This window comes from Apus apus, chromosome 2 (assembly GCF_020740795.1).
Source record: "Apus apus isolate bApuApu2 chromosome 2, bApuApu2.pri.cur, whole genome shotgun sequence".
Classification (NCBI taxonomy): Eukaryota; Metazoa; Chordata; class Aves; order Apodiformes; family Apodidae; genus Apus; species Apus apus.
The window spans coordinates 59,169,340-59,194,419 of NC_067283.1; the positions used below are offsets into that span (position 1 = coordinate 59,169,340).

The following is a 25,080-nucleotide window of genomic DNA, read 5'->3' on the forward strand; positions in this document are numbered from 1 at the left end:
TTGACCATAAAAATGTCAGGCTAAGGTCCATCTTGAAGACACAGTCTAGCTGCAGGACCTCAAAACAACAGTGAAGGACAGAGCCTTCTGATACCCAGAATAAATTGTCTATCATAGATGAAGACAGAAACCAACAAACATAAAGACTAAACAACCCTTTCAGATAAGCTAGTTCACTGATTGTATACCTAGCTGGCAACACAACTTTCAAAAGATACGAGGGACTCAAAGACAAAGTGGACTGATAAAAAGAGCAAGAGGGTTGGAGTGTGCATGTATGGTGGTTTTAATTGCCTAGATAAGATCCCTGAGGAGAAAAGAAACAAAAGAAATCAAACAAGTAATGTCATTCTAACTGTCCGTGTTGCACTGGACAACCTTTCAAGATTAAAGGCCTTTTCTTCTCTGCCTTTCTATGCTTTGATGCACTCTAAAGGATCAGTGCTTATAGCAAGTTTTCTCAATAACCCTTGAAAGCAATTCAGTTTGCATGTCCCCCCCAGCATTACATCACAGTAGGTGAAAGTACAAGTGAAATAAATTTTCCTGTAAGCTACAAGTACAATTAAAGGACCTTCCTTAAAGCAAGTCCCTCAACACAACAAGGTATGAGACAATTTAAACAGTTAATGTGGTAATAAAAAGCAGAAAAGACAAGGTTATCAGATCAGATACAGGGGAAAGAGGAAGGTAAAAACGTTCCAGTTTTACACATAAAGAAAAAAAAAAAAAAAATTGAGAGTCTTCCCTTGGATTTGACAAATTTCTGGATCAAGCCTGTCTACGTTTTCAATCCAGGCAGAGAGTCACTAAAGCTCCAGTCTGCTCACAAGATTAAGTTAGGACCATTGAGATAATCCTAACCAATTAATCACAGCCATGGTTCCGCATCACAAATTCACCATCAATTTAGCATGGCCCTACACTTTAAACCTAAGTAGATATTGTGCTGGACATCACAACTGTTGTTAGGAACACTGGCTTTTAGTACGTATCCCACATTAGTCCTCTGTGGCTGAGTTTTGGCAAGATAGAAAACTACATCCTGATTTCACATCGTTTACTGCAATTAAAAACATTTATGTGTTGAAATAGCCCAGATTTGTCCTGATCTCTTTGCACATTAAGACCTGTGACACTGAACCTGTATTTTCAGACATAGCAACACAGTTTCATAAAGGAACACGAAATAGATTACATTCCATTAATAGACTGTGACAAAGACATACAGTGTCTCACAATATCTGTAAACTGCAGAAAATAAATTTAGATGATAGCTGTAAAACATGTTGGGGAGACAAAACCAATGGCAGAAAGGAACTTACTTGATTTTACTGAAGACAATGTCAACATCTGTGATTGTCACGTTCTTTCCATCTATCACATGACAGTCTTTACACAGCTTTGACCAGTTCTTCCCATGCATCTCTTTTCCTGTGGCTCTTGTATCACCATGGATGGCAAATTTTCTAAAGGCCTCTTCCAGAGCACTTATTTCTCCTGCCATAGCTCCCTCATGGGAGCTGTTTGATTCACAGGATAATCGTTTTGCTGCTCGATCTTTTGCTGGATCTGAAGGAGATTTTGGAGGAGTCTTATTCACCGGTTTGGTTGACTTCACTTTGTTTTCAGCCATTGTGCTACGAAGAAGAGAAGGGTAAACTCGTTACAATTAAATTGCAGTAGTTTACTTTCTGTTAAGCTACAGGCTACAGTCCACGTCACAGCGCATGAAGAATAAGTGGTCTATAAAGCTAGCAAGAACTCAGTGCCCTCCTTCATCAAACAGTTTATATATAGAACTACGTAACTCTGCCCACCTAGACAAAAATTCTATCATATTTAAAAAAAAAAAAAAGTCAGGGAAAGAACATTCCAAAATAGGGCACAAACCTCATTTCACCATCATTATATCAGCCAACAGTAGCACATTCAATTGATAATCTATTTTTTTCTTTCATTTTTAATGGCAATCACCAGAGTCACTCTACTGGTTTGGATAAAAGTATGCCCTTTATATTGTAGGCATTACTACCTGCTTTTATTTCTAAAGGAAAAATAAACACATTTTCTGGACTGTGGCTTCTTAATCATTGTTATGGAAAAATGAAGTAATTTGAAAGTGCAGCAAAAATATTAATTCTATAGCCCTTATATTACATTATGTAAGGGCTAACAAGTAAGGAAGCCCCAGAAATGCTTAGAAGAGTCTCTTTTGTTAACACAACCATTCATTTCTCAAGTTTATGCCCAAAGAACTGTAAATGTGAAATTCATGTGGAATTAACGTGTTCACAATGAAGGAGCACTGAGAAGGGATATCAGTACTGCAGAGAACAACTTCAGATTACCCTTTATTCTTGTAGGATAGGTTTGCCTCTTAAAAGAAGCCTTAAACTGAGCAGCAGAACACTAGAGTTATTTTCACTCATGTCTTCACAAAAACAAAACAAAAAAAAACAAAAAAAACCAAACAAAAATAAAACACCATACCCTAACATGCCAGAAGCATGGCACAGAACTCTGCCTTCTGCCCATCCATTCTTAGCTTAGCAGAAGTAAGAGGCACTGAAAAGCCTAGGCCTCTCTCAACATGCAGACTGTTGCCCAGACTCAAATCTGTGGTGCTGCTTGATTTCAGTAAAGCATTTGACATCGTCTCGGACAGCATCCTCACAGCTAAACTGAGGAAGTGCGGTCTGGATGATAAGGTAGTGAGGTAGATTCTGAACTGGTTGAAGGAAAGAAGTCAGAGAGTTGTGGTCAGTGGGACAGAGTTTAAGATAGAGGCCTGTGTCTACTGGAGTCCCTCAGGGGTTGGTACTGGGACAAGTACTATTGAATATATCCATCAACGACCTGGATAAAGGAACAGAGTGTACCCTAAGCAAGTTTGCTGGTGACACTAAACTGGGAGGAGTGGCTGACACACCAGAAGGCTGTACTGCCATTCAGCAAGACCTAGATAGGCTGAAGAGCTGGGCAGGGAGAAATTTAATAAAATACATCAAGGGCAAGTGTAGAGTCTTGCATCTGGGAAACAACAACCCCATGTATCAGTACAGGTTGGGGGCTGACCTGCTGGAGAGCAGTGTAGGTGAAAGGGACCTGGGGGTCCTGGTGGACAGGAGGATGACCATGAGCCAGCAATGTGTCCTTATAGCCAAGAAGGCCAATGGCATCCTGGGGTGCATTAGAAAGGGTGTGGTTAGTAGGTCAACAGATGTTCTCCTCCCCCTCTATTCTGCCTTGGTGAGGCCACATCTGGAATATTGTGTCCAGTTCTGGGCCCCTCAGTTCAAGAAGGACAGGGAACTGCTTGAAAGAGTCCAGTGCAGAGCCACAAAGATGATTAAGGGAGTGGAACATCTCCCTTATGAGGAAAGGCTGAGGGAACTGGGTCTCTTTAGCTTGGAGGAGACTGAGGAGCAACCTCATTAATGTTTTCTAATATGTAAAGGTGAGTGTCAGTAGGATGGAGACAGGCTCTTCTCAGTGATGCCCAATGATAGGACAAGAGGCAACAGTTGCAAGCTGAAGCATAGGAGGTTCTGTGTAAACATAAGGAAAAACATGTTCACTGTTGAGGGTAACAGAGCACTGGAACAGGCTGCTCAGAGAGGGTGTGGAGTCTCCTTCTCTCCAGACGTTTCAAAACCTGCCTGGACACATTCCTATGTGACCTACTCTCAGTGATTCTGTTCTGGCAGGGGCGGTTGGACTAGATGATCTTCCCTTCCAAACCCTAGCATTCTGTCATTCTGTGCAACAAATTTTAACCCAGAAAGAAGAGATGCTTCAGGTATGGTAAGTTTGACCATTAATGGATAGGGGCCAGAAAGTCCACCATACCTACCTTGTACAATCCTCTAAAGTCACAGCTGGACATGGTATGTGACTAACATATGCAAAGATTGATATTTATTTCTAGTTAAGGTTTTATTTTATTTTTATTAAGGTTTTATTTCTGCATCAGATACAAAGTTCTTCTGGGTTATATACAGACTCCCTCAGCAATGGAAACAATTCTAAAATTTTACCTCTTCTGATATTTCTTCATTTCTGTCACCTGAACAACCAAGACATATCCTTTCCTTCATGCTGCAACAGAACTAACCATAACTACCAGTAGGCAGCAGTTAGAAATAACCATTTAATAAAAACTATACTAAAGGACATTTGTCATTTACAATTGAGCAAATACAACATGCCCAAAGCACTACTGTCTGTTTTGAAAACAACCAAGTAAATGCTTAAAAACCTTGTTATTCTTAAGCCTTGGGATTCTTCTGTTTTGTTTACACTGTCAGCACAAGTTTTGGCCACAAACCCAAATGCTACATTAAAATTAATGACAGGTATTTACTAAATGCAGCCTGAGTGTTATATATGCACCTAAACAATAAAAATAAAAGCACAGAGAGGGGAAAAAAGAGTTGGACATTTTAAAAATAATTAAAAAATTAAAAAATAACTAATTCACATTTCAATTTCCTTTGTGCCCTGCATGTTCTCCAAAGAACAGCAATTTTACCTCAAACTTTTCTGAAAGTCACACAACACTGAAACTCCAAAACAAGAAGCACCCACAGTAAATTGTAAGCTACTACAAGTAGTACAAAGGCATACATTTTTGTCTAGATCAGTCTAAACTGAGATGATCAGACTGCACACATTATTTTGCTACAAAAACAGCGGTGAGAGAATGTAAGAAGAGGGGAGGGGAGGGAGGAAGGATAGCATCAGCGAAAGAAGTCTGTATTTTAATGTCTATATAGGATATTAAAAAACAAACTTAGCTCCAAAAACAAGTAACAGGACAGAAGAAAGTAAAGCTCTGCTATGGTAAGTACAGCTCATCTAATTTAACCTAAAATGTGTTTTAAAAACCAACTAGTGTTTTCAAATGACAAGCTAAAAAACCCACACTTGAAAGAGTTTTGATTTTCTAAATCATGTGATCTTTCAAATAACTGCATTACTTTTTGTCTGTAATACTGTCTCATACTGTCTTCAATATGATAGTTGTATTTAAAATATTTCTTACTTTCAGTTGGTAATAAATTAAAACATTATAAACTTCTTCTAGGAAAAATGCTTAAATATATTTGGCCTTGAGAATAATAGTTCATTTCTAGACTTAGTTCTCTCCGACATGAAAAAAATGAACTTTGTATTGGGGTGTTCTGAGCAGTTCTGGGCCAGGGGAACAGCGGACACTCTATAGGAAAGAATACAGTTTTGAATGGTGAAATCTGGTATGAAAAGCAGACTCATTTCAAAAAAATTCTCCCCATCTTAAGCAGAAGGTCAAGCACAGATTAAAACTAGAGCTCTGCTGTGGTTGCCAAAAATTCTCATGGATACTCCTTTTCTTGATGAACCATGATTATAATTTACTTGTTAAAATCCAATGCAATAGCATAACATTTACTAAAATGAAGTTACATGGTTTATGAAAGTACTACCTAGCCTCAATTTAAAATTTTGTTTCTTAACACTACAAACAACACACTCTGAGGATATTCATTAATACACCACATTAGAAGGTAAAGAATTGCACAACACAGGATACAAAATCAGCTTTTTAATGGGGTCAGCTCCTTTAATTTTTTTTGTGTGTGTGATTAGAGTTGAAGGAGATCATGCCATGTTGAAAAAATTATTTTAAAAAAAAGACAGAATAACGTGTTTGCCAAAAATTCAAGATCAAATGCAGTTTTGAGTCTTCCTTAGCCTTTTTTTTTCCTGGACAAAGGGATCAGAAGGTGCTTTCTGTGCAGCGAGGGTTATAGGTGGAAGTGACAAACGAAACTGACTACTCTAAAATACTATTTCTACAATTCAGTAAAACAAAATTAACCCACTCTGAAAAAGCATGAGCTGTGTAGATGCCAACTATAACAACTACAGCTATCCAAATAAATGCTTTTCATCATCTAATATGCACCCAGTTGGATAATACTACATTTCCAGAAACAGAAGAGGGAAGGAGGAAGGGACTAGCCACTGATCCCATCCTCTGCAAATAGCACTGGCTCCAATAGAGCAGGTCCACATAACCAAAAGCAGCAACATAAGACATTAAGAGAGAGGCCGCCTAAGCGGATGTTAAGTGTTCAGAAGGCTTTGTGGAAGAACTGTCCCAAAAAAACTGGGGTTCCAGAAATCCACAGAATATTTAGACAACTAGGTGTTGTGTTATGAACTGCTATAGTCTGTGTCATGCAATACTCCCTTAATATCATGAAACAACAGTTCTTGCCCCTACTCTCACTTTCCAATAGGTAAATACAGCACATTATACAGATAGAGGTAGCTATACAGACAGAGATTAAGCTAGGGATCAAACTGACTGAGGTCATGACTAACTCACACTAAAATAGACTGAAAGTGCAGATCTGTGTTCCCAGCACATGCCTAAGCCATTAGAAGAAGTTTTCTCATATTATCACACTTCCCTTCAGCCAGAGACATACTCATCTGCAGACAGAGACGTGGGAGAACTCCACTAGATAAAGTCACATATTCATCTGGATTCTTCAAAAAATTGACTATTGTTTCTGTGAATTCTGCTTGCCAATTCTCTATTGCTGCATGAATACCGCCTACATATAAATAAGCCCAAAGTCTCAGTGCTGACCAACTGCCAGCTCTACTTAAAGACTTACATTATTTATACTCTCACTTATCTACATTCCCTCCAGGTGTCAACATATCACAGGAATTCTGATAAAGCTTTTATTTAGACTTGGGTGAATTGCTCTTAGAAATATCTCATCTCTCAGCACCAACAAAGAAGACCTGAAGACTTACTAAAATGTATTTTTTCCAACAATTTCAGCAGCTTATGCAGCTCTATGGAATATGCATGTATCCTACTTGTTCTGAATTCACTGCAGAAAGGGAGGAAAACAGATTAATCTGAAAAGTCGCCTATACATCTACTTAGTTGGCCAAGAAAAATAGGTTTCTATGTTCAGTCAGATAGCATCTCTCATGCATGTGATCACATCAGACATTTGAACAAATGCTCACGAAAACAGTAGCCAGGAATCTACCAATGTTATTGAGAACTAGAAACAGAGAAAGGGGAAAGCAGAGAGATGCTGGACCCCTTGTAACGCAGTTCACACAGTCAGCAAGGTGAGATAAGTCTGGTATTATATAAAGATTTGAAGAACCATACGTTGTTAATATTAACAATTTTACTTCTGTTTTAACCTCACAATAATATTCCTATTTCTGTGCAATTCTCTATAAAGCATCAGCCTCAATCTCTCCATACCTATATTCTCAGCTCCTCAGCCTAGGCACACTGACAACCTTCCTAAAGATATTTCTTTGATGGTCTTAAACCTGAAAGGTCAGTTAGAAAATACTCATACTACACAGAATTCTGTCCAAAGAAACATAATCTAGTGGGTTTATGTTAATTGTTAGCTGATTTTACTTTCCATTTTCCTGCTAATCCTTCCTGCCCATCAAGTGTTGGTAAGCATGCAAGTGCTTAAGGTATAATTTTAATCAGGATCTGTTTCTGCACTGTTGGTAAAACTTACCCACGGCACCACAAATAGTGTCCAAAATGTCTCAAAACTTACCAGTCATTCCAAGCAAAAAAGAAAGCAACTTTTCAAAAAAAAAGCATGAGGTACTATGAGTGACTTGGATTTGTAACATTATCAAACTGTGCAAGACATTTTAACTTGTCAGACTGCATCTCTTTTATTTTAGTACTTGATTGATCTTCCACACATTTCAAAAATATTACAGAATTGCTATCAAAGGAAACTCTCATTTATTTTCTGTCTGTAATTATTTATGCCAAATAAAAACAGCAGAAACAAAGTACAGCAGATGGAATCTTTTTTCCCACATTTTTGCATAAACATTCAAGCTGAGGGAAGGGATAAACAGCTGGAGAAATGCAACAACCTCCTAATAGCAATGCTTTAGACAATACTCCTAAAGCATCTCTTAAGCTTCCTTCACAACTATCAGTAGAAACCAGAGTTAAGGCCTTCCTTTTCCAAGTTCTGCTCGGAGAATATTTTTCCACATCTGATGCTTAAGTGAATGAGAGCAATCCATTTTCCCTAGCATATAACACAGAAAGAAAACGAGCAGAGAATACTGCAGACCAAGCAAAGCTAACACAATTCTATCTACCTTTAAACCCATCTTTACTTAGAGAAAATTAAATCCTTTCACAGGCTCTATGAGGAACTGCATGGCTGAACCTAGAGTTCTCTTAACAATATATCTGGATCTAGCACTACTGACAAGGACAAGCCTGGCTAGATCATACAGCTACATTAAGACCTTTAGCAGGATACACAAAGTAACAAAAAAGATGGTTACTCAAGTTGTCCAACCTTTCTCCTTAGCAAAACAGTATTTCAGACTGTGATGAAGACACGCCATTAAAGGAACAACCTGAGACAACACATTATCAAGTATAGATTATTTGACCGCTGACAAATAACTGTTACTGTTCTATTTATAAAAAACTATTCCTATCTACCTACATAGTTACTGCTACAATAACTTGTATACAAAATTAAGTTCAGTTCTTAGTACATTACATTCCTCCATTCGAAACAACCAATTCATGAAATATAGTATTTTTATATACTCATAAATGAAGCACATATGCACAGACACACAACCCTTTACCAGCTATAGTTCTATTTGACACTTTTTCTTTAAAAAACAAACTAACAACACATGTTCACCTGAAAAACCTTAAAACTACACAAAAGCTCTTTAAATAAATAACTCTTAACTAGCTCTAAAATATACTGTAATACCACCATGTCATTTACACAAGGTTTCAACTGTAAAGGCAAAAGCATAAATACAGGTATCCACTATACATTCATATACCAGTGAACTCTTACCATGCATTTTTTCCATTATGCTACTAACCCATTTGAGGATTTCACTTACTAAGTATTTGTTCTGAGTTCTGCTGGGCTGCTATCATCAGTAGATGAAGAAATAGTCTGGACACAAATATACTGCAATTCCACACACAGACAAGGATACAAGCCAGCATCTAAAACAGCCTTCACAAAAGAAAGTGCACAAAACACTTTTTAAAAGAGAGAAAAAAAATATTCACACTGATTAAAGCACAACAGAAGAAAACCAACTCCAAGAGGAGCTATTTTATCATGGTGTATCAAAAAAATACTTAGGAATCACAGATCCAAAAAGACTGGAAGACAAGAGCTGCTCTCTGCTGTAGATAGATGTAATTAACTTACAGATCCAAATAACACACTGGGCCTATCATCACTTAGGATTAGTTGAGTACAGGTTCCCTGAATTCTAACATTACAATTGTAGAGTTTGCTTAGCCTCATTTCGTCTTACACTATATGTTATCTCCTCCTGCCACCCCCATCCAGAGCAAAGTCCTACTTTGAAGCCTTTGAAAATATTTCTGTAAAAGCTATGAGTAATCAAGATCCACTCCATGAAAGGAGATAAGGAGATTGTACAACAAGGAGATCACTTCAAACACCAGTGAGACAGGGGTACTCTGTGTACTATTTCTAGGCAAAAGTATCAAGAAAACCAAGTTGATGCTATTGACAGGGATAGAATTAGAGTTAAAAAAAAAAAAAAAAAAAATAAGGCCTAACAAAGACTTACAGGCCTTGAAAGCACTGTAAGATTTAATAGTCACAAAGCACCACCTCTGATCAAAGAGCTAGAGATGGTATAGAGGTATAAAATAATGAGACAAGATGAGATGAGACTTAAAGAATCTCACCAATGTAATTTGTCATGTGACTGAAGTCACTTGAATGAAGTATCCAAATATCTTTGTAGAAAAACTGCATCACATACTTAATGGCTCTTTTCTGTCAAAGATACCAAAAAACTCAACAGCTGAAAATTCAGGCTATGCCTTCCTTAGGGAGGGACAATCAGGCACTGGAAATACTACAGGTAACTTCCAAGAACAGCTGCAAATACCTCATCCTCATGTCTACATATTAGACTTCATTTAATACAGGAGATACACTTAGTCAAGCAAGTGTGAAAGACTTTTATCAAATGTATGTTATTTGACTTAGATAATTAGCTGAAAATAACTAATACATGAGTAAGACTAGAATGTCTTAATATTCCATAAGTTCTTTAAGTCCAGTGCTTCAATTTTGTCTGAATTTTAAAAAATAAACTAACCTTAAAATACAGATTTTTTTTCAAATATCCACAACAAGAGAGTAATACTTCCCTTGCTATACTATCAATAAGTTATTTCACATCTATAATCAGCTCATCTTACTAGAGCCTGAGTATTGATTCTTCCAATAGTGAAATCAGATGAGATAGGCAGACACAGATTTGTTTTTACTTTAAAAATAAGCAGAGGCATCAACAAAATTATGCTTTTATGAGCAAGACCTTCCATTACCAGAATTGTCTTAGCACTGAACCAATAGAACACCATTCTTCAACTATGCATTTAAGAACTTGTTTGAACTAGGACTGCATCCCTCAGAGGTAAAAAAATGGACCTGAATGCTATTTCTGAGATTAGCCAAACTGAGCAAGAACTAACTTCATAAGATTATTTGAGGCAATCATGCTGCAGATTGATGTTTGTCTTTTCATCTGCCACCTAATGTATTGAAGCTTTGGTCTGTATACTCTAGGTTTCTAGCTCTTGGTTTTCCATCAAGGACAAGCTAAGCTCCTAACACACACTCAGGACACTTTGTTGCAGGGGAAAAATGAAAAGAGAAAGAAGAGGGAACCTTAACACAACTGACAAGAGTAATAAACTAGACTTCTCCATGTCTGCCTAAAGAGTACCGACACAGTCAAGATTCCCTCTTAACAGGCACAAACTTAATTGTCTATCCACTACACATAACAGTTAACAATAAAGAAAAACTTGCCATTTGATGATGGACAAACCACTGAGAGCCAAGAAAAACAACAAGCACAAAATCAGTCTGCTCTGCTCTGTCAGCACTTGAGATAAACACCCAGTCAGAATAATGGTCCTGAAACCTTAACAGGCTATGCGTACTCATCCTGTACCCACACATACAGGCCTTGTGTACTTAAAGACCATATTTATATTGGGGTATTTTACCAGTAACATCCTCTCAATGTACACTTACTTTCACTACTATTTCAAAGGATTCCAAAAACCACACTACACTGCAATGAGAAATTCTTGCAGTACTTCTATGTACGGGTGAATTGGGATGGGCTGGAGTGATGCAATCACTAAGGGATTTCTTGCTGCTGTTACTAAGTATTTTTTGTGGACTTGGGCACCTGAGGGAGACAGACAACTCTCTACAACTATCTGAAAGGAGGTTGTAGTGAGGTGGGTGTTGGCCTCTTCTCCCTAGTGATGAAAAGAGGAAATGGAGTCAGGTTGTGCCAGGGGAAGTTCAGACTGGATATTAGAAAAAACTTTTTCACTGAAAGAGTGGTGAGGCATTGGAACAGGTTGCTCAGGAATGTGTAGAGGCACTGTCCCTAGAGGTGTTAAAAAGCAGGTATACTTGGTGCTTTGGGAGATGATTTAGTGGTCATGGCAGTGTAGGGGCTGATGGTTGGACTTGACTATCTTGAAGGTCTTTTCCAAACTTAATGATCCTATGAAACAAGAGAGAGCTAAAATAGCTTATAAAAAGCACTAGGAAAAAGGCAAAGCAATATTTTTTTTTTCCTGTACAATGCTTTGATTTTTTTTAATTAAAATTTTGTTTCAAAATTTAAAAAAATTACCTTAAACTTAAAGAACGGTAAAAATTTAGTAGCCTGAAGATAAAATGTTTCATATTGGGTTGATGTAGATTTTTCTTATTTTATTTCAACTTTCAGCATTTAGTCAAGTTAAATACATTTTTAAATTCCCTCAAAATCAAGCTGTTATTTACATGTCCCAAGAGTGGCCTTTGATGTCAGAACTTCCCTCAGAGAACTGTGTGAGTCTTACATTAAGTTCTACAATTTCCTTTGCTCTCCCCTATGAGAAAGAGAAAATACATAGCTAAATAATACACACACATATATATATATATTCTTTTTAACAGCTGCATTCCCTTTTTCATATCACTTACAGTGCCTTGCTTTGTACTTTGGATAATATTTTGGGGGCCAGGCCCAAGGTTTTGTTCCATGGCTATACTGCATCTAACACATCAGTTAAGGGCCCTGATTACAGGTCCCAGACACTATGGCAACACAAACAGTAAGCAAAATATTTCTTTTCAACTAACTGGCAGAGGCACCTAAAAGCACTTAGTTCCATAGTAGTCATGCCAGTATGGCAAAGAAACACTAGAGGTGAAGATTATATAGATGCATTTAATTTCAAATACACAAGGCACAAGCATGTTTTTTGGAGGGAGGAAAACCTCCCAGTGTGTTGCTTGCTGAAGAGTCTATTTAATTTATGCAAGGGCTGCAAGCAATATGTATGCGCAAATAGAAATGACATTAAATCAGTGAGTGACTACACCACAGGAAATATGGTTCTTACAAGCTTTTCTTCATACAGTGATACAGGCTTGTGAACATGGTCACGTCCTCACACTGAAGACTTACATAATCAAAGTATGAAAAGAAAAAAAAAAAAAAAATTATTTTAATTTGCATCTTAGCCTACCATCTGAGAGCGAATTATCAAGTTCAAACATTGTATAGTTCTTTCTCAAAAGCATTTTAAACATAAATTGATGTAACTGCTGGCCTCCCTTCTTAAAAGAGCCTCTTTTTTTTCCAAATTATGCTTAAGGTACAAGAAGTAAGGTACAAGTTATTTTTTTTTTTCCATTTATAAAGAACTTTCCTTAAATTTATATGAGTCAAGTGCAAACACTGCAGGAGATTCCTATGTGAATTTGATGTACAATTTGATCCTTGCATTGCATGCTGTCTAAACACTACTGGACACTAAAGTGGACATACACTTCAGCAGTTACAAATTATGAGCTATTTAAAAAGATATGACTGTGATCCAGAGAGGTACAAAAGCACTCAAAACCAGCATTTTGTTTAGGGAGGGATGAATTGGGGTAGGGCCTGTAGAAATCATAAATTGAAAAATAAGTGGCTCATCACTAAAGGATTAAAAAAATGGCCACTGCCATTTTAAAAATAAATGAACTGTATACATTCTATAAACAGTCATGCTATTTTAAGCCTGAGATTATGAAAGTATATAGGTATCTCTCCATTTTACCCCCAAATTTTCACAGCACTACAGGAAAAAAAAAAAACAAAACACCAAAACAAACAAAGCATGCTACTTCATTATACCAGTTAATAAAACAGTGTGAAAGCTCAGCAAAAGTCAGTGAGAAGAACCCCATATCATGTGCTTCTCTTCAGGCTGGGGGTTGGTTTTGCCTCTCCCCTTCTTTTCTTTTTAAATAAAAATAAGCAGTTACCCAATCCTCTGGAAAAGCTAAAATCATTTCTCCCCCTAAACCTGCTCATGTTAGACCCTGCAAAACATAATTAGGGAAACTGCTTGCCAACAGCATCTACTGGAAGATTCAAAGCTGTCAACGTTTAAAATACACGTGACAAGTGTAGCACGCTCAGCTTCCCCAGGAAGAATTTCACCCAGGTACAAGAGCTTTTACCGAGAACTGAATAAATACTTGCAACCGCTGCTGATTTTGAGGGATGGGGAGAGTGTATTTGGGCGTATTTGCTTTCAAACCAGCTACCCGGTGTCGCAGATTAATTCACAGGACTTTGTCTCGTCCTGTTTTTCACTCTAGATCACTTACATGGCTTTTAAACCTGAGTGTTTAAAACTGCAGTTCGTCAATAATTTCCCACAACTGATACTGGTTTTCACAGAGGACGCCATATAGGAACGGTTGTCGAAGACAAACCCCCTTCAGCTAACTTTTGGACGTTATTTTAAAAAAAGGCAAATCGTCTTTACCTATCAACCTCCATAAAAGGGGACCGCTTGCCCTGCACAGGAACGCGAAGAAGCAGCTGCAGCGGCTGAGGGTTTGTTACTGTATCTAGTTAACAGCAGAACACACGGTGTGTACGCAAGGTGGATTTCTCCTAGATCTTGCGGAAGACGCTCGCAGGCAGAGCCGGGCTTGCCAGCCGCCCACAGCCAGCCACCAGCATCGCCCATCCATCACTGCCGCTGCAGTGCCGCCAGCAGGCGAGAAACAGCCCCCTCGCCCCGCACAAGTTGCGGCGACGCATCCTCTCCCCGATGGCGGGGGAGTTGCGGCTGCCGTGGCCTATCCGGATGGACAGACAAAGAAGAGTAGCTCTGCACCAAGCCCCTCTCCCTGCCTGTCCCCTCCCCGGGTCTCTCGCTGGAGCACAAGAGGGACGCAAAATGGAGAAGACACCAAGGGATTAACCCTGAGGAGGGAAGTCGCTGCTGCTGCCGCCTCGCCCGCAGCCTCCCGCAGACGTTACATAACTGGCAGCGCGCACCGCGGCACCAGAGGACGCCCGCCCTATCCCCTTGCGTCTTCGTTAACTGAATAGTAATCAATTAGCCAGCGCTAAAAAAGGGGGAGAAGGCAAGAAACACACACCCCACCCTCCAAAAAAGAGGGGATTGTCTCGCCCGCCCCGCAAGAGATGCCCACTCACCGCCGGTTCTCGAGGGGCGGCAGTTCCCACCAGCCCAACCTGACAGTCGCCTGCGCTCCACAGCTATCGGGAAACCCGTGTCAAGCCGGCTCGGCGGCTCCGGCAGGCACCGCCCACACTGCCCTGGCATTGGCGAACACCCGGCACCGCCTACCTGCTCCTCCGTCGCTCGCCTCCATAGGCCGGGCGGGCTGTCAGGCGGGCGGCCGCTCCCGCCCCCCGCGGAGCCTGAGCTAATGAATTACCGCAGGGGCAGCTGCTGCCTTCGCTGCCTTAAATGGGTGGTTACGGCCGGTAGTGCCTGTGCCCGCTCTCCTCTGTCTGCTGCTTGGCAGCAGGTGAGCTGGGGCAGGTGGAGGGGAGGCCGCGCACTCTGATTCTTATCAGGAGTTGGGAACGACGCGGTGCGACGCGGGGCGAGCCAGTGGTTCCCCAGCCCTGGCTGGTGGGGCAGTCGAGGCCAGGTGCAGCAGCCTCTGCCATCCTCAGGCATCACCTCTTTCCGACAAAGAAGCAGAAATGAAGGGGTGCGACAGTCCTCTGTGTTCTGGCAGGTTTGGGTCTGGATTGCTGCTTGACTGTGCTTTAAGTGGTGGTTGTTGGTATAAAGTAAATAAAAATAAAGTAAAAGACTGGGCTGTGCAATGCAGTAGGTGTTCCACGAAATCTCAAGTTCCCTCAGCTTGCCACTTGCCTAGGAGCAGAGGAGAGCAGCAGTCACTAACCTAATCTGAAGTAATTGCATCCAAAATCTTAGAGCACAGACACAGCTCAGGAGTCAGTGGAAATCTCATGAGCTGTTGTGCATCCTTGTTCACGAATTTATAATGACTCCAGTGACCTGGCTGAGCTTAGTGGACCGTAACTTGATATAGATGCTGTACTGGAATCTGCTGGCAGAGGTGAGGGAGAAAAGGAAAAAGATCTAGTTAATGTGCAGCAGAGACTCAGTTTTTCAAATGCAAGACAGGCATTAGAAGGACAGCCAACTTGCAAAATAGTAATTTACTTATGCTTGTCTTAAGATGCACAATAGTAGTTTCTAAACTATGATAAAACTAGTTTATAAACTCTTATTTCGGTACCTTAAGGCAAGTATTTAAATGACACAGAATGTCATAATGACAGAATGTCATAAAACCCCTTCATATTAGGGTTGAGTTTACACTACAGATGAAGCTTTTGTGGTAGAGTATGGCACATGCATTTATAATCACTTGTGAGAGCACAAACCAAAATCATATGGTACTTTTTTTCCAAGTTTTCTCCTTTACCATTCAGATACAAGAAGTCTAAAGGATGCTTGAGCTGGCTGAAGGGTTGAGAAGAGTACCTACCATACAGCTGAGAAACAGATTAAGACATGTACAGCTTTAAATCAGAGCCTAGTTTTGAAGGCAAAAATTAGTGAAACATAGATTAACATGAAACAAGGTATGGTAAATAGCCCAGTGGAAACTGTTCTCCTAATGTTTAATATGGGACTGGTTCTACATTATTTCAATTATTGCCAGCATGCTAAACAGTTTAAAATATAATTTTCTGTTTCTCTAATAGACCTTCTGACACAAACCACACAATCAATATTGGAAAACATGCAAAATCAGAATTACCTAAGTTTGATTCTGTGATAGAATTCAGACAAATTTCACAATTTATTTGTACCTTTTTTTTTTTTTTTAAGAAAAAAGGAAGAAGCAGACTTCATAGAATCATAGAATGGTTTGGATTGACATTTCAAGGTCCTCTAGTCTGACACCTCCCTCCCCTTCAGCGAGCGGGGCATTGCTCAGAACCCCATCTAATCTGATCTTGAATATTTCCAGGGATGGGGCCTCCACCATTATTCTGGGCAACCTGTTCCAGTGTTTCACCACCCTCATTGTAAAACATTTCTTCCATATATCTGTTCTAAATCTACCCTCTTTTAGTTTAAAACCATTACTCTTTGTACTGTCTCAATAGGCCTTACTAAAAAGTCTGTTGCTGTCTTTCTTATAAGACCTCTGAGTATTGAAAGGTCCAATAATGTCTCCCTGGAGCCTTCTCTCCTCCAGGCTGAACAAACCCAACTCTCTCAGCCTTTTCTTAAAGGAGACATGTTCTATCCCTCTGATCATGTTGTGGCTCTCCTCTGGACCTGCTCCAACAGGACTATGTCTGTCCTGTGCTGAAGACTCCAGAGTCGAATGCAGAACTCCAGGTGGAGTCTCATCAGAGCTGACTAGAGGGGCAGATTCAGCTACCTCAACCTTCTGGCTTTTTGTGCAGCTCAGGATATGGCTGATTTTCTGGGCTGTGAGTGCACATTACCAGCTTATGTCACGTTTTCATACATCAGTATCCCCAAGTACTTTTCTGCAGGGCTACTCCCTTCATCCCCCAGCCTGTACTGGTAATAAAGGAGAAAGGATCCACACTGCAGTGGCTGGCTCTTGTTTTCACTCACTCCAGTCTCTCCAGTTGATGACACTGCTGATATGCAGGTCCCATTATCCATGGTCTGGCTCCAGTTGCTGATACTTAGACCTCCATATGATCAAATCCACACAGAAGACAGAATCCTTTCATGCATGAAAATAGTTAAAAATGGAATTAAAGAAAGCAGGACAGCTGGTGATAAGCATGTGCAGGGCATGGCTGAGCAAGCATACTGACCAACAACCTGTTTATATGAGTGACCCCTTTTGTCTTCTTAGCCCTCTATTTATCCACACTTGTTCTCTGAGCCACCATTCAACTTCCCAGGTGTCTGCTGGAAATGCAACACAGCAGAGAGGGAACAATTCCAGAGGTTCCTGGAGTGTGTGTAAGACAACTTCCTGACACAGCTGGTGAAGGAGCCAACTAGGGAAAGTGCCCTGGTGGACCTGCTGCTTGTTAACAGGGAAGGCCTTGTGGGGGACGTTAAGGTTGGAAGTTGTCTGGGGCAGCGTGATCATGAAATGATAGAGTTCTCAATTCTTGGAGAAGCAAGAGAGGGAGCCAGCAGAACTGCCACCTTAGAATTCTGAAGGGCAGACTTTGGCCTGTTTCAGAGCATGGTTGACAGTGTCCCTTGGGAAACAGACTTGAAGGACAAAGGAGCCCAGGAATGCTTCAAGGAGGAACTCTTAAAGGCACAGGAGCAGGCCATCCCCAGGACCCAAAAGATGAGCTCACGGGGAAGAAGACCAGCCTGGCTTAAATAGAGAGCTTTGGCTGGACCTCAGGAACAAAAGGCACCTTTATGGCCTTTGGAAAAAGGGGTTGGCAATCTATGAGGAATATCAAGAGGTAGTGAAGCTATGCAGGGGGAAAATTAGAAGGGCCAAGGCTCAAGCAGAACTCAGCTTAGCCACTGCAGTTAAAGATAACAAGAAGAGGATTTTTCAGAATATCAATAGAAAAAGAAAGACTATGTAGGCCTGCTGATGAATGAGGTGGGCACCCTAGTGATGGAAGACACATAGAAGACAAAAGTTACTGAATGCCTTCTTTGCTTTGATCTTTACTGCTAAAGCTGTCCCTGGTGAATCCCAGACCCTGGAGGCAAGGGGAAAGGTCTAGACAGAGGAAGACTTTCTTTCAGTAGAGGAGGACTGGGTTAAAGACCGCTTGGCCAGACTGGACATCTGTAAGTCCATCAGTCCTGATGGGATGCACCTGTGAGTCCTTATAGAGCTGGCAGATGTTATTGCTGGGCCACTCTCCATCATCTTTGAGTGGTTCTGGACAACAGGAGTGGTGCCTGAGGGCTGGAGGAAGGCAAATATCACTCCAGTCTTCAAAAAGGGCAAGAAGAAGGACCCAAGGAACTACAGGCTGGTTAGTTTCACCTCGGTCGCTGGGAAGGTGAGGGAGTGACTCCTTCTGGATGTCATGTCTAAATATGTTGAAGAACAGGAAGTTATTAGGAGTGGTCAACACGGATTTGCCAAGGGGAAATCATGCTTGACCAACCTGATTGCCTTCTGTGATGACATAACTGATTGGCTGGATGAAGGGAGAGCAGCAAGTGTCATCTACCATGACTTCAGAAGACTTTTGACACTGTCTCCCATACCATCCTCATTAGGAAACTGAGGTAGTGTGGGCTAGATGAGTGGACAGTGAGGTGGATTGAGAGCTGGCTGTGTGACAGAAAATTCAATTTAACTAAATTTATTAAGCAGTGCTGCATCTCATCCCCCTCAGTCTGAGAACTAATGTTAACCATAATGTTTTCCAACTCTAGTGGGACTGGCTTAGTGTAGCACCATGGAGGAGCAGATATCCACCTGCAGCCCGTGGAGTATCCCACAGTGGAGCAAGTGGATCTGCCCCAAAGGAGGCTGACATGACTTGTGACTCCACGGGGGGACCCACACTAGAGCCATCTATTCCTGAAGGACTGCACTCCATGGAAAAGACCCATACTGGAGCAGTTCTTGAAGAGCTGCAGCCCATGTGAAGGACTCACAATCGAGAAGTCTGTAAAGGACAGCCTTCCATGGGAGGGACCCCATGCTGGAGCAGGGGAAGAGTGTGAGGAGGAAGGAGTGGCAGAGGCAAAGCGTTATAAACTGACTGCAACCCCTGTTCCCTGTCCCCCTAAAGTGCGCAGGGGGAGGAGATAGAGAAGTTTGGAGTGAATTTGAGCCCAGGAAGAAGGGGTGAGTAGAGGGAAGGTGTTTAGATTGATTCTTATTTCTCACTACCCTACTGTGTTTAATTGGTAATAAATCAGTTTCCCCAAGTTAAATCTGTTTTGCCTGTGACAGTAATTGCTGAGTGATGACCCTGTACTTGTCTCGACCCCTGAGCCTTTTGTCATATATCCTGTTGAGAAGGGGGATGTTAGAGTGACTTGGTGGACACCTGGCAGTGAGCCAAGTTCAACCCAGCATATTACCATACTGCCTTAATAATGTAATGTAACTTTGGATTCATCTTAATCCTGTGTGCAAATTAACCCCTTTCATATTTTAAAGTGGGAGATTGGAAGCTGTTCTTTGTCTCCATCTATTTTAATTTCTGACTTAAGAACACTATTATGTGCTTGGACACTTATTAAAAAATAAAATAATGTGAATGCCAACATACATGTGTGTCATGGATTTCTGCAGCACTCAATACACTTACTTTACATGATAGCAGTACACTGGTAGAATAAATTCCCCAGAGCTCCCAGAAGCTTTCTCTCATCCCAGCACAAAGAATGATTTTCCTCAGTCCAGAAAACAATCTCTTCAGTTTTACATTGATAAGACTGTAGTCCCCTGCCATAGAAAAGGATCTCACAGCAAATCCACACAACGGGGCGCAGCAAATCCTGACAGTAAACAAACACTTACTTTGCTCAGTCTCTTCTAGAAGTCTACCTATTCTCTCACAAAAAACAAGGATCTGTGCCCATCCTTTCTGTCCCGGACCACAGCTGTTGTTTTGGGTTCAGTTGTCCTTGAGAAGCAAGTCTGTTTTAGTTCGTTAGCTGGGGATAATCAGGATAGGCCTTCACTGGCTTAAAAGGCATTTTATTTAGACTTATGTGGGGAAGAAAAGAACAGTTTCCCACAGCAGTGGACTCTGATTTTCTGCCAGTGGACTCTGATTATGCAGCTTTGGAAGACCCCAGCACCAAGGGAGTTGCAGCCCATGACTCTGTGGGAAGCCCAGGCTGGAGCAGCTCTGCACCTCATGGGAAGGACTCATGAAGGAGAGGTTGGTGGAGGACTCTCTCCCGTGGGAAGGACCCCGTGGGGAAGCAGGGCAGGACTGTAAGGAATCCTTCTTCCTGAGGAGGAAGGAGCAGCAGGAACCACCAGCCTGTGAAGTGACTCTAAACCCCATCCCCATCCCCCTGTGCCGCTGGGGGGAAGGAGGGCGAGAAACCGGGAACAAAGGGATTTGGGTCCGGGAAGAAGAGAGAAGTGGGGTAACATATGCAAGCCCTGCTCCGTGTGTTGTCTGTGTCCTGTGTGTGTGTGATTAGTGTGAAATTATTTAATTTTCTTTATTCCCCAAGTTGAGTCTATTTTGCCCAGGATCTTAATTGGTGAAGAACCCTCCTTGTTTCAACCAATGAGCTTTGTCCTCATCCCACAGTGGGGAGGGGGGCAGGGAGTTGAGTGAGTAGCCGTTTGGCTGTTTCTTTGTTGTTGTGTTGGGCCCAAACCACCTTCACCTTCTATTCTATTCTTAGCAGACAAAATGAGATATATCCTTACAATCCTGATAATCTGCTAAGCAAGTGCCTGTTTTCAATGTGTCTAGAACAGACCTGTTAGTGCAGTTCCCTTCAGTGCAACTTGTTCTTCCTTGTGTAAACCACTATGAGCAAGATTCTCAAAAGCTTTTGGTCATTTTGCTATTATACATGAGAATTTCACATGTATATCCTAAATGTCTCTGGCCATCCAGAGACATGCTAAACATTACAGAATAAAAACAGACACTGATACAAAATGTTCATGGGCTACTGAAAAATTCTCAGATTTAGTTCAGTCATTTCTGAGCATACAGAACTGCAATACTGTATACACTCTACAGGAATTTCACTGCTTGGAAGTAACTGATACATTTACCCTCTTTCTAGCTGTGTATGGTTATCTGCAAATTATTTAGCAGAGTACTAAAAAATAAAACTGGTACACAGCTTTGCATGTGTATGCCTATGTTCTTCATCTAGTTCTTTTAATTAGTTATTACAGGCTCAGTTAAATTAGTCCCATTTTCCAGAAGACTAAACGCTAAAATTGTAGAAAGTTGAGTTGGATCAAAGAGTGTGCTTTTGCACAAAGATATTTCAGTTAAGACAACTTGAGGGCTTCAGAAGCTTGTATATGATCTATTCAGTTCTTTATATAGCATCAGTGGACATAGATAATTAAGTAGTTCTTGCAGAAGTCTGCATGCTCTCCCCAACCAGTCCTAGAAGGATGACCACGAATGGAAAAATCCTTTAAAGAAAAGCTGCAGGTGGGGGAGAAAAGAAAATTAATTTCTGTTTCAGGATTGTCAGATTTCCATCCGAAGAAGACAACAAAATAATGTGATATGCTCATTTTTCAACACAGTACAAACTGTAACCTTATTTAGTTAAATAAATGTTGATGTGAAGTAAGTCCCACTTCTTCCTCTTAAAATACAGATAGCTAAAGCTTTGGACATAATTTTAAGAAAGATGTCTTGCTTTTTTGCATGTTTTTTTAGAGCTGTGAGTTTTTTCTAAGATAAAGTACAGCAGCTCTGCTTTATCATTTTCTTGCTAGAAGTTAGGAAAAACATCAGGACAACCTTCATCTAAGAGGGGTTGCATAGTCCTAGAACAAGTTGCCAGAAACATTTGACATCTCCTGCCCTGAAAATTTTCAGCTCAGCTAGGCAAAGCTGCAGCTGACCAAGGCGATCAGACTATAAAATCTCCAGTGGTCAAGTATTTCTGTGATCCTTTTCTAAACAGACAAATGTTACAAACAGCAATGAAACAAGGAAGAAAAAAAAAGCATTACAGGCATGAGAAGAGAAAATCTAACTGAAAAGAAATCAACAGGGAATTTAACACAACTCTCATGTTGGTACCTAGAAGTTCCAGGAATGGATTTAGATTTTCTCACATCTAGGGTTTAGCTAGTTTGACAAACAAATTACTGACAAGACTAAGAATTAGTAACAACAGGTATTTTTGGCCACATCTGTTCAGATAAGAGGTACTTTGGAGTTGAACTTGGTAGTGTAACACCTCTGTTACCACATGATTCGACACAGGACTGCTCATAAGCAATTGGACTATTTTAAGGCTAGAGATTTTAAGGAAACCATGGGAATGTAAATCTTCAGAACCCTTCTTGCAGAACTGCTTGTTTCTCATGGTGGTCCTTCCAATGTCTACTTTTTCATAAAATTTAAAAAAAAATAATAAATTTTTTTAGAGTCTTTATGGAACATTAGAAGTGGCTAGGGAATCTTTCTGGTAGAATACTCATCCTTGATACTCTTTGATTCCTGTCAAAACAGATAATGATTCTCCTGGACTAATATTCTGCCTCCTTAGCACTGGTCATTTACACTTAAAATTTACCTTCATATTGCAGTATTGTAAAGACAAGTGAATATTTGAAGCCATATACAGACATTTTATGTTTATTTAAAACAGGAAGCTGATAAGTTACAGATAGCAGTAGAAGTTGGACCATGTACTCGTCCGTTAAAGACCTTTCCTTTCAAGTCCCTACATGAGGACTATGCTGGTTAGTCACTCAAATACAGGTCACATTAGGACTCAAGCCTAGTAATTCTGTAATTCTGCTTTTCAAATAGAAAAGTTGCCTAAGCAAATGAAATAGATTAATAAGGATCAGTGGCCCTCTGAAATGTGCTCAGTATGACAGACACGTAACTACAAACTTTGTTAATAGTTTTATGCAAACTGCCCTTCATACCAACCATACAGAGCAGCTTAGCTACATTACCTCAAGTGAAGAAAGTAATTTCCTGAGAGTAGGGCATGTGACCAGTTGCATCTTTATTTTTTATTCATGTCTTTGTGCTTGTACATAAACAGAGGAAGAGAAAGCATTGCCAAGGATGTATAACAATAAAATTATTCCTAGCAACCATTTCCAGAACACTTACTACTTATATAAAAACAAGAATAACCCTGAGATTGCTTTATTACAAAGCAGGATTTTGGGGCCAATATGCAATATGGGGCCCAGAAGGGAAGAGGCACGGCAATGTAACCAAAAGGTGCTGGTTATAATCTCTTTTTAAGACAGTATACTCTTTCAAAGAAGGCTACTTGATTGATGAAAATTCTTTATCTTAATGCCAGTGCACTAATGCAATGAAAAAATGGAGAAACACATAAAAACATTTTTAATCTGAATATCCTATCTAGCTTATTTTTAAAAGGCTTATTTCATGTATATTTCTCAGCTTTATAAAACCCACAGACTTGGCACTGTACTGTGCAGGTCACTACACTGCATGATTTTAACAAGCAAATGGACTTAGAGCCCAGACTAAGAGCAGCTAGATTTCTTTGGGAGTTTGAAGACCTCTGAGCTGTTCTGGTCCTGACTATTGATAGAAAAAGAAGAGCATGTCAAATTCAACTAAGCAGCCACATAGCTTAGAATAACCTCTGCTTTCTTTTTGTCCACTCACAGATGTTAGTGTGGCTATTGCATTTGTTGTTTTGGTTTAGTTTTGTTTCAAGCACAGAGCATAGGGATTTTTAATGAAGAAATTCTTGCTTGCTTTCTTTATGCAGCTCCTAGGGCACACTTTGTCACTGGCTAATGAGTACCAAGGAGATGTTTGAGTTAACTGAGAAGGGGCAGTCTTGTACAATCTACAGCACAGTTGAGGGCAGTGAGATATATGATCTTGCTGCCATTTTAAGTTAGCTCCCAAAACACAGATGAGGAAAATACATCTTGGAAGGAGACATTGTTTATTTCAGGTTTGTGCAAAGCTGGGTCCTTGGTGGACTCCCACAAACTCCTTGTGATTGTAGAAGTCCCCTTTTCTTCCAAATGGCTCCATGTGCATGTAGCACTCCAAATGCATATTTAGAGTCAACCAAATATTCGGTCTTTCCTTCAGCCAGCTCCAATGCCCAGATTAAGGCAATAAATTATGTTTTTTGGGCTGACGTTGTTGTCAATTATTAGTTGAAATAAGTAATATTTTGGGGGAAAAAAATCACATTTTGGGAAATCAGACAAAAGAGAAAATAAGGAACACACAGAATAAAAACAAGGCATTGATAATGGTGAAACAGTCTAAATTGGACAAAAACAGATTCCAATTAGAGAAAAACACTCCCCAGGTAGTCAACAGCCTGGCCTTAAGACAGACACCTGCAAGACAGATGGAAGGGATGGAAAGGAGCACTCCCCACACCTTATCTTGGTTACAGCAGCATTGAGCACTGGGGCAAAACACACTGAGTAAATGAAATCACACCCATAGGCTAGAGGGACCCCTACTAACAACAAGCCCCTTACTCTTTGAGCATGTGTAGTAAAATTCCTGAGCACTACCACTTTAAATGGAAGAGAGGAATTAGTTGACCAATTGTGTATGTCAGTGATAGAATAATGTTAGAGATGAAGTTCTTTCTCACATTTTGGGGTATGAAAGTAGCACTTGTGCTTTGGTAAACTAAGCTTGCTTTGCACAATACCCCTCTGCTCCCGTTTCTGCTCAGAACTGGATATTAAAGGGAATATCTCGACTCTGTGCATGGATTGGGTTCTTGCACACCGAGTAATGGACTCCACTTTTGGGACAACAAAGTGTTTGTCTGAAGAGGCTTAGCTTTCATCTCTGAGTCTACAATGGTATATCCTGCTTTTCAGTGTGCTTCTGGCATAAAGCTGTTGCCATCTACAAACAGCTCCATCTCGGCCCTTTCCAGGGGTGTATCCGGCAGATCTGGCTGACTGGAATATACCTGCTGGATGGTTTGCAAACCGTCATGAG

The 25,080-nt window shown here is 40.5% G+C and overlaps 1 protein-coding gene across 3 annotated transcripts in view; it reads right to left on the bottom strand.

Annotated features, from left to right (window-relative positions):
- The window catches only part of TPPP (tubulin polymerization promoting protein), a 90,489-nt gene extending 75,771 nt beyond the window's left edge, over positions 1-14,718 (bottom strand). For all 3 annotated transcript variants that reach the window (XM_051609368.1, XM_051609367.1, XM_051609369.1), the window contains exons 1-2: positions 14,629-14,718; positions 1,326-1,640 (exon numbers count right to left, since the gene is read on the bottom strand). In XM_051609368.1, the coding sequence (XP_051465328.1) occupies positions 1,326-1,636 (311 nt within the window). In that variant the 5' untranslated portion in view covers positions 1,637-1,640; positions 14,629-14,718. The remainder of the gene's footprint in view (positions 1-1,325; positions 1,641-14,628) is intronic.
- Positions 14,719-25,080: the final 10,362 nt, after the last annotated feature.